This window comes from Planococcus citri, chromosome 2 (assembly GCF_950023065.1).
Source record: "Planococcus citri chromosome 2, ihPlaCitr1.1, whole genome shotgun sequence".
Lineage (NCBI taxonomy): Eukaryota > Metazoa > Arthropoda > Insecta > Hemiptera > Pseudococcidae > Planococcus > Planococcus citri.
The window spans coordinates 37865385-37876132 of NC_088678.1; the positions used below are offsets into that span (position 1 = coordinate 37865385).

General features: G+C 34.8%; 1 protein-coding gene across 1 annotated transcript; it reads right to left on the reverse strand.

The window, feature by feature from the left end:
* Window positions 1-5010: 5010 nt before the first annotated feature.
* Window positions 5011-9870, reverse strand: LOC135834077 (uncharacterized). Its single transcript, XM_065347913.1, has 8 exons — window positions 9851-9870; window positions 8511-9173; window positions 8260-8403; window positions 7754-7927; window positions 7458-7619; window positions 7079-7207; window positions 5872-6123; window positions 5011-5787 (listed from the first exon to the last, which is right to left on the reverse strand). The coding sequence occupies exons 1-8, from the start codon at window positions 9868-9870 to the stop codon at window positions 5502-5504; spliced, it is 1830 nt and encodes a 609-aa protein (XP_065203985.1). The 3' UTR covers window positions 5011-5501.
* Window positions 9871-10748: the final 878 nt, after the last annotated feature.

The window sequence follows — 10748 nt, forward strand, 5'->3', positions numbered from 1 at the left end:
ATTCCATAACTAGCCTAAGTATATAGAATATTGATTTTGGGTATAAAAAATTATTGAGGATTTTTTGCGGAGAAGGGAAAAAGGCGCCGAATTAGGTACTTTCTGTTTTCTGCATTTAGAAGACGCATTCATCGTGGCAGGCCTTACCTGGGATCGATCCTCATCAGGGTTGTTGCGGATCACGGAAATTTGATCCGAATCACGGATCACGAATCATTGAGAAATTTGTGATCCGGATCACGGATCAAAGATCTTCCGGGAAATTGTGATCCGGATCACGAATCACGAATCACTCCAGAAAAAAGTGATCCGGATCAAATTTCACGGATCGTTTTTCGGATCATTTCAAGGGAATTGTACTGGGTACTAAATTGTTTTTTTTTAAATTGAAGATTGAACAAAAACGTGAAAAAACGAAATAGTCTCCATTTTATTTTCAAAAAATTTGCAATAACACATTATACAGGGGTGGGAAAAAGTCAGCCTCAGCTTAAAAATTTGCAGAAATTGAAAAATGAAAATTTTACAATTCAAAAAATTTTAGTTTTTTGTCAATAAATCAAAAACTAAGCATCCTAGAGAAAAACTAATGAGATCTTGTCGATTGGAAATTTAATTCTCTTCAATTTTGTTCATGTGTAATTTTTTCGTAGGACGCTTCCTTTCGCTTCCAGATTGACTTTTATGAAACACAGTGTGCAAATTTTTCAAAAAATAATTTTCAAAAAGTTTTACTTGCGGTTTTTTGTCAAAAAATCAAAAACTAGGCATCCTAGCGAAAAACCAATGACATTACGTCGATTTTTCCTACATCAATATCCAACAAATTGAGTTCAACTCCATTAATTTTCAAAGCAAAAACATGCAGCAATGCAGCATTACTGGTGAAAAAAAAGGATCCGTGAAAAAATGATCCGCGGAAAATTTTGAATCGGATCATAGATCACGAATCCTTGTGGAATAATGATCCGGATCACGGATCACGATTCCTACTGCAGAAAATGATCCGGATCACGGATACAGATCACTCAAATGTGATCCGGATCATGATCCGGATCACGTAATGATCCGGATCACAACAACCCTGATCCTCATACATATTTTGAAGCATAGCATCACACAAAGGAGGCCCAATTTTTTCGCAGTCTAATACCGCAGTAAAAAAAAAGGGGGTGAGGGAATTCACTAAAAGTAGAAAATAATGAATGTAACGATCCTCTTTTCCTATAATTAAGAAATGATCTGTTTTCAAATATGAGTCACCTAAGTAGGTTTCTCATATTTATCAACAAACTTTCGGTGTACTGATAGTGCATGATCGGTTCCATGAAATTTGATGACATTTTGATTATCTCTCCTACCAAAGTAGGTCTTTCTTACCTTACCTTTTAAGGTAACATTTTTCAAATCTATAGCCTGCTTTGTTCCTCTTCATAAAATATATATACTCACAATAACTAGTGTAAAGTTAGTCTTCATTTGGTAGCCAACAAATGAACATAAAATATTGTACCTTTTCATGTTGTGTAACTATTTGAATCAAAAATATTTTGCGAAGTATTTCTTGTATAAATTGAACACTCAAAATAAAAATTTTGTGTGATTTGTTTCGTTTCTTCTTCCATAAATTCGGTGACAGTGCCCTTGTCACATGAAGAAAACCAGCTGAAATCTTGGTTATAGGTACAAGGAGTCAAGGAATCCAATTCAAGATTATACGTGTACTTGTACCTAACCTATCTGCTTATTTAATCTAAAAACAAAACCAGTTTTTCATTAAAACAAACAGTCGAGCAGTCGAGCACTTCAAAGTTTAAAGCTCTGTCCTGTCCTCAGAATCATCACAAGTCTACAACCACATTACTTTAGATTACAACGCAACGAAAAAGAAGGGATTTGTCTATCTATCGACATCGGAATTCTTCCTAGATCCTGTCACAAATTCTTATTCCACACCAGACCTTCTAACATATTTCCACATCCATCCGCTTTTACGTATCCAAATTAGATAAATTTTCATCCCTGGCTTCGTAGCCTAAGTTAAAAACTAGTAGGGGGTGGATAGGTACTTGGGATGAAATTTAACTACCTACCTGTAACTATTGTACGAATGTTCAGTATTGTAAGTGTTTCGAACAGCTAAACCTTCATTGGATTCAACAACATCGGTGATACCCGATGACTTTGCAGTAGTAGACGATGGAATTTCCTCATTTATAAATGAATACGATTTATTTATTTTTCCACTGCGATTCGCAAGCAATTGTGAAGATGTTGCCGTTACATCTGTCAAAGGTACCTCATCGCATTTATCACCTTTGTTCACCGTGCTACTCGTATTTCGCAATGATCCAGTTTTTTGTTTCAATGTTGGTTCTAATAATGATGGTTCTGATGCTACATCATCATAATGCCCCGATGGAAGTTCATCATCGCTGAGCATCACGTCGACGATATGCCATTCAATGTCGTCTACACAGACAATTTGCTCATTTTTTTTACTTTTAACGAAAGCATCTTGATCGTTATTATCAATATGAATTTCTTCAAAGCACTTAGTCTTAGCCTTACTGGTGGAATTATTTACGTCTTTCGAGGAATTTGCCGTTTTTTCAAGCTCAGATGTTAATTTTTCGATGGCTTTGTTTAACCCTGATACGCTCTGTTCTACGTCATTGATCTTTTTTGATATAGGGTCTTCTTTTCTTAGTTCTTGGCGCAGCGTGTTGATTACCTGAGATGAAATAAGTCTCTCATTTTCAACCATCAACTCTTTTGCTTTGTACGTTGCCAAGGTGGTTTCAAGCTCTACGATTTTAAGATTGGCTTCTTCTAAAGATAACTTTGAAGCATCACGTTCTCTTATCAGTTCGTTAATGAGTTCTTTCCATTTTATATGGCATAAACGTTTTTTATTGAGTACATCACTGAAACTAGAAAATAAATTACGTAAGAGATAGGTAAAGAAAACTGTACGTTTCTCGAGTAGAGAAGGCTACAGGGTGCCCAGAAATATCGCGAATACCCCTAAAAAAGTTTTCTACTAAAATACTTCGGTTGGTCACAGTGAATGATAATAATGATAGCACATGATTGGTTGTTGGACTGGAGAGATAACATTCGACCAATCATATGCATCTATTTCACGTTTCCAACCTATAATGAAAAACTTTCTTTGGGGTACTCGATATTTCTGGGCACCCTGTATGCCTTGTAGGTAAGTAGGTAAGTTTTCAGAATATAGTGGATAGGTGACGGTAGATAATGTTAAATAAATAACTTTTTTTTAAAATTCCCTACGCTGCCATTATCCCCTCAAATAATTTTGAAAACTGAAATATTGGAATTAAAAATGTACATACACAGTACTTTTTCAGAAATTTGCATGTGGCTAGATGGAATTTTAAAGTAATACATAACAATTTATTCACAATACTTTGTTGGAAAAATAACTGCCGAATGTCCGAGCGAAACGAGGGTGAAATGTTTCAAAATGGTTAGTATAATTTATGTACCTACCTATTTTATTTATCCAACAATTAGGTAACATTTTTAATTAAAAAAAAAATAACATTTTAGAATTCAGATTGTAAGTACCTACTTATAAAAAAAAAAAATGCCGGAATAAGTGCAATTTTTTTTGAAAAAATTTGTTGATGATAAAAAGTACTCGTAGTAAATTCCTAAGCATTTCCGCTTTTCCGCCCTCTTGATTCACTGGGACAGATGCCTGATGGCACATCTACGTAGGTAGGTATGTCTAGCTTGTTCTAAATTTTTTTTTTTTTTAAACTGGAATTCTTCAAAATTTGACGTCCTTCCTTCGCTTGGGTACATATCGCTTCATTTTTTTCATTTTTTTTTCAAATATGTACCTACGTATTTACCCGCCGAACTACAAAATTTTAAGACTCCTACTCCTTCTACCCTGCGTGTACTACATTATAACCAGTAATCCAAAAATCTGATCGATTGAAAAATTTGAAAACATGATTACATATAGGCTAGTTGTACGATATAGATAAACATAAATTTACGAATAAAAACTTGCACGTAGTTTCGCTCACCTGAGATCATTCAACTCCATTGAAGATTCGATCAAATATCAAATTTGGTAAAGGCTAAGGCAATAAAATAATCAACAAAATTCGTTGCAACTCTTGAATTGATTCAAATCGCCGGTGAAACCGAAACATACCTACCTACGTGAAGGTTTCTTTTTATTTCATAATCGACTGGATGTGAAGTAATGTTGCAGCGCGCGATGTTAGAGGATAATAATGTTGGCCACTTTTTTGTAAGTAGGTGTTACCCCATGTACTTACCTAATACCTACCTATACATATATTTGTTTGCTCAGTAGGAGTGGCAGTTCATATTATATAAGATTTCTTTGCGTTTTTGGGTCTAGGGATCCTGACTACATCACTCAGTCACTCACTCAAATTGTACTCGTAGTTCCTTTATCAACGTATTAATTTATCTACATATCTACGTAGGTATTTATAGATTTAATTTATTTACGTAGCAGGTATTTATAGGTATGGGTAGGTATATTCTAGGGAGCATGGGGCTTCGTGCATTTCTGAACTATTACAGCGTGCAGCGCCCTCGCTAAATCGAGTTATCGGTAATTTATTGTGTTTTTCTCACGAGAAAAAAAAACTGCCTATACAATGCTTTTTGGACACGTGTGATGTAAATGAACAACACCAAGTGTTGGCCAACCCGCGCACACTGTCATGCGAAGTTAACTAACTTATATCACAGCTCCTCCCGATGCATTTTTTCAAAGTGGATTTTTTGATTCTGTTCTCATTATTTTTGTCTGTGCCACGCTTCGGTTATTGAGAAAAGGCGGGCTTACACGAGGTGAGTTATAATTGTCACGTCAAACGTAGTACGTCTGTGGTATAAGTTAGTTAACTTCGCATGACAGTGTGCGCGGGTCAACGCTTATTTTTGTTCGCGGAAGTGACCGTGAATAATATCTACTCATCTCACCCGGGCCATTTTTAGCGTTTGAGAACTTTCAGAAGCCTTTTGGTAGTGGTAAGTATATAGGTGATAGCAGCTGTCAATACTGCGTGCTAAAAATTCCAACTTTATTCGAAAATACACTCCGAACAAACCCGCGCACTTATCTGACATATTATTTATAAATTACATTTAAACAATGGCGAACAAGAACAAAATTCTTATCAATAGATACCAAGTTGAAAAGTGTATAGGTACTCAACTTCGTGGAAATAAGTCTTTTATATCTATCTATAACATTTGCTTTGAAGAAAGAACAATTAGACGGAAATGTCATATTTTTCAGGGTCTCTTTTTTGTATTGATACGTAGGAACAGGAACACAATATTCTCGGTGATATTTTCATCACTGAATATTTCACCAAAAACGTATATCTACACCGGACTTTATACCTTTACCTACCTATGATGAAAACTTGACAATAAAACGATCCACTCATTTGTATAGGTAGGTACCTAGGTACCTATAAAGAGACTTCACATTTTTCATCGATCTTTTCAATAGTACTAACAGTAAAAGTACATTTCTCATCTATGTTTTTCGCAAATTTCCGTATCGATTGAGTTGCCAACGTAAGTATATTGTGACATTTTAATAAATGGATATCCATTATTTTCGACGAGTACACAACGTATTCGCAATATTCACAAGTTATTAAAGTTCCGGTAATCATGGAGTGTTTTTTAGCGTGGATTTTCAAATGAAAATAACTCGTAAAAGTTTCATCGCAGAAATTACAAAACCATGATCTGAAAAAACACAATAATTTGAAATAAGTTAGGTACCTAATTTATGACGAGTGAATTAGGAGCTGATAAATATAGAACACATACTCTGATTGAAGAATAGTGTTTTTTGTGGGAAAAAACAATTTTCCATCTTCGTGCATCGATATTATATGAGTGAGCAAATCGTTCATGGATGTAAAATATTGTACGCATGTCGTCTCTCTATATGGGCAACGAATATAAAAAGAAGGATTCGGTCTAGGATGATTTCTCAATAGGTGCTGATTGAGATGACGAGTGCTGCGGAATCTTAGGGCTGCATCATTTGGTTTTTCTAGCTGACACATCAAACATTTCCTGTAAAGTTGTCAACATTTTTGAGCTCCTTCCAAAGAATTATGATGGTAGGTAGGTATCATTATCAAAAAGCGAGTACATAAAATGAATAATTATAGTAGGTAACACTGAAAAAATAAAGATACCCATTTCCAATGAATGTTTTCACTTTTGTTTTTGTAAATCAATACATACACATAGGTAGGTAGGTAGGTAGGTAGGTACCTAATCAAAGTTGCAGTTGCAGGGTAGTAGTTTTCAATACAGTATTAATTGGTTCAGAACGGAGACTCTCTCCTTTATTTAAAACGTTTTTAAGAAACTGCAAAATTCTGTTTTTTTTTTTCAGATTACTGATGAAAGTTTTGCTTGCCAGCTACATAATATCCACCTGAAATTATGGAACTCGCTAATCGCTTAAAGGTGAAAATCCCGATTGCACTTTTAATGATGTTGAATTAAGCCCCTTGTTACTCATTGCAAAATGTCAAAAATGTGCATGATGTAGCTAAAACAGTATTTCAGCAGACATGGTGACCCAAATAGTCTCATGAAGTCTGATTTGAACATGGTCTTAAATTTCACACTAGTTTAGCTCATAAAAAATCTAAATTTCCAGTTTGGTGTACTGAAGAAATAATACATATGAAAAATATGAGAATGCAAACAGACAACATTGCGCGAGGCATAAAAGAACTGGCGAGGGTCCCTGGAACAATGTAACGATGAACTCTGGATATAGGGGCGTTAAGGGTAGGTAATAGAAGTAGTCTACAGTCGAATGTCGAACAAAGAAATGCAGACACCTACACCTCACTTTTGTTTTTAAGGTACGGATGTACATTTTGTCATCCTCCCCTTATTTAGTTTCAAGTTGGATGAAAAGTTTGGTACCAACCTACCTACCTACTACTTTAATTACTTACCTATTAAACATAATGAAATTGAGAACCAATTAGTGCCATGCATTCCATACCTGCCATTCTGCTCAGGAATGCTTTCCTGTGGTTTCAATGATATCCCAGTCAATGGTCTTCCTTTTTCATAAGAAGAATCCACAAACTTTGAACTGAAATAGCTTGTATTCTCGGTGCGATTTCCTCTTCTGAAAATTAGGTAAGGTACATAGATATTGAAGGCTTTTGGGAAGCTCAAAATAATTATAGGTAGGTAGTAATGTTCTGAATCGTAGTAATCGAATAAAATTGGTTCACGATGAAACGGAATTTATACTTTCATGTACATTTCGATAAAGCAAAACACGTTTTCGACTCACAGTGAAAGATTAATCAGAATGAGGTTGTTTATAAAAATAAAAATGACATGAGTAAGTATAATGAGATTGGTATAGTTACTTTCTGCGCTTGGTGCGAATTTTACACTGCATGCTGTTTTGTGGTTTCGATGTTGACATGGACGATGGTCTTCGACGTCTTATAGAACAAGAATCTATGGATCTAGAGGTCCTAATCCCGGCACTATCCGAACCGTTTTTATTCTTTTTGCGTTTTTCTTTCCTAGAATTAAGAAACAAAATTGTTAATAATTTTGTAAGTATGCAATGCATGAATAGAATTTTGATCTTGACTATGAGAAAACTTATTCAGGACTTCTCATGAACAAAAATGAAAGAATTGTCTGAATTACTGACTTTTTACGTTTGGAAGTTGTAGCTGTTGTGGCACTTATCGATGAATTGAATGTAGCATTTGAAGAATCCGAAGAAAAACTTTCACCGTGATCTGAAGAAAAAATGTCATCATCATCCGGAGAAGAACTTTCATCGTCATCCGAATTTTTATAATATCGCAGAGATTTTTTTTCTCTAAAAGATAAAAACAATCATTTTGTTAGTATCTACCTACATATCTATCTACATATTCATCTACTTTTTTTTTTGGTTATGAGGGAAGCCATGCAATTTGCATAAATATAGGTACTAATGAATTAAAAAAATATATCCGCTCTCTTTTCTTCAAAAATATTTTTTAGACATATAGAATGATCACTTTTGAATAAAAAAATGTTATAGTATCTGCAGGTTTCCAAGAATTCGCTAAAAATTGAAAAATTACCTATTCAGTGCATCAAGTTTTTTTTAATACGAATTCTTTAAAACGTAGATATATTGTTTGTTCTCATACGATAGGTACCTACCTGAAATTATAGCGCGAAGGAGAACTTTGCAGGCACTTCACAGGATCTCTTATAGCAGTCTTGTCTTTATAAAATTTGGATTTTTTTTGTAACTGATTTGCAAAGTCTTCTTCTACAGTTACCATATCCGTAAAATCCTTATCCCTGAAGAAAAACAATGTGTAAATTTTCACCGTGTATGTATAGGTCTAGGTAGGTACCTACTTATTTCATAATCAAATCAATCTAGGTGATTAGGTCTTTTAACTTACAGTTCATTCGAGTCAACAGATTGTGATGCAGTAGCACTGATTTGAGATGGATTTTCTCGATTGAGTGTGTTTTCAACAGCGGATTCATTATTGGAAGCAACATTAACGCCACGATTGGACAGAAAATAATTGTGCTCATTTACCGCGTCATCTTTTCTGAATGAAAAATTTGAAGATGCTGCAACGTTTGACGATGAAATTTCATTGTTGGAAAATGAAAAGGATTTGTAATGATTGTCATCATGATTCGCAAGCTGGTGCGACAATGATTCGATGACATTTTCCGGAAGCACTCCACAATTATAGTTTTCTTTCAATATACTGTTGCTAAGTGATGCAGTTTTGTTTTGACCAAACTCGGATACTAATTTTTCTTCTACTTTGTTCAACCAATACTCGAGGTTCTCGTCAACTTCATCAATTTTTTCTGATGCAGGCTCTTCTTCAGATAGTTCCGCATGCAGAGTGTTAATCGCCTCGAGTAAAGCATTTCTTTCTTTTTCGGTCTTCAAGTCTTTTTCTCTGTATTCGCATACGGTGGTTTCAAGCTCTATGATTCTATTATTAGCCTTTTCTACAGATGATTTTAAAGCATCGCGTTCCAGTTTTGTCTCTTCCCATTTCGAATAACATGAACGTAGTTGATCGAGTAGATTAATGAAACTGAACAAAAAAAATATATAGGTACTTATCAGAACAATTCCTGAGCATCGTAAGTTAAATACCAAAAATTATTTTTGTGGAATTTTTCTACACAGTATATTGCCTTTAGGTATTATTTATGAGTAGGTATCGTCGTAAATGGATCCAAAAAAGCTGAAAATTTTTTTTAAAAGCAAAAAAAAAAACACAATATGTACTTGAGTATAGATCATTTCACACCACTTGAACAAGGTTTCTGTACAGGATTCTTTAATTTGACCAAAAATAAGTATTTTTGTGAGCTCATGCCCTCCCACCAACTCAAAAACCACCCCCAATAAGACTTTTTTCACGAACTTTCAACGTATGTCAAAAAAAAGTTCTCAAAGCACCGTTTAAAAATCTACCTATTTTTAAAAAAACAAATTACACTTTTTTCAAGGGTACATATCAGGTAAATTTTAATACTTATTGTTCGCATCTTAGGATTCTGGATCCCCCAAAAAAAGGGCAACAAGCTCTCAAAATTTTGAGCCAAATTATAATAAAATTAGGTACCTTATGAGTCGTAATTGACGCGGCGTTCACAAAATTCCAAAATTCGACGAATTGTAAATAATGACTAAGCAAATAAGTAGGTTACTTACCTATTACTAAATTAACAAAATAGAAACTACACCGTGCGTAATGCCACTTACCTGGAATCGTCTAAGTCCATCTGAAGTCAATAAATTTATGATTTTATAAAATAAGATCGGACATTTGATCATCAATAGCACGTGTAACGTTAAATTGATAGCGTAAAACGTAAAAGTAACGTTCGTTGCCCAGTTATCTGTTTTAGGCGTGGCTAGAGCGCCAGGGGTTCAGGGTTGCCATATGCAGGGATTTCTACCTAAACGAAGGGATTTTTCACTTCGCTAAAATTGTTGGGAGCTTTTTAAGGATTTTGAATTTTTGAAGGGAACACCAAGGCGAGTAGCCGAGCGAAGCGAGGGGCGCCGCCGAGAGTTGGGGTTGCGGAGCTCCCTATTTCTCTACTAACATAATGATACGACATTCCTTCACCTACCTACCTATTGCGTGTGGTCGCCTATACGAACTCTGAAGCAAAAGGGCAAAACAATGTCATTACCTTCGTGTACCTAGTATATAAGTGAGGAGAAGAGAGCGGTGATGCGTGGAATGTTCATTTTTCAACATATGTTCAACATAAGCTTTGTTCTTTTTGCTGCTCGGAGCAACTCTGAGCAGAAATTTTTTACTCTTTTTTTTTGCCCTTTTTACACTATCTAAAAAAGAAGTGTAGAAGGAGTTTTTTTGTTATTGTTCCTTTGATAACAAAACCCACAATATTTCTATACTTTACTCGACGTGAGAGCTGAAAGAAACGAGATATATGAAGTGAAATTTCTGCTCGGATTTCTCTTTCCCTCCTTGCAACTTATCTTAATTTTTAAACCAAAGAAGTCACGGAGATTTTAAATTTACTGCAACTTTTTCAAAAATTTGGATACATTGAAATCCTTCAAAAAGATTAAGGAAATGAGAAGCCATATTTTAACTGTACTTATCTAGGTTTTTTTACATTTCAAA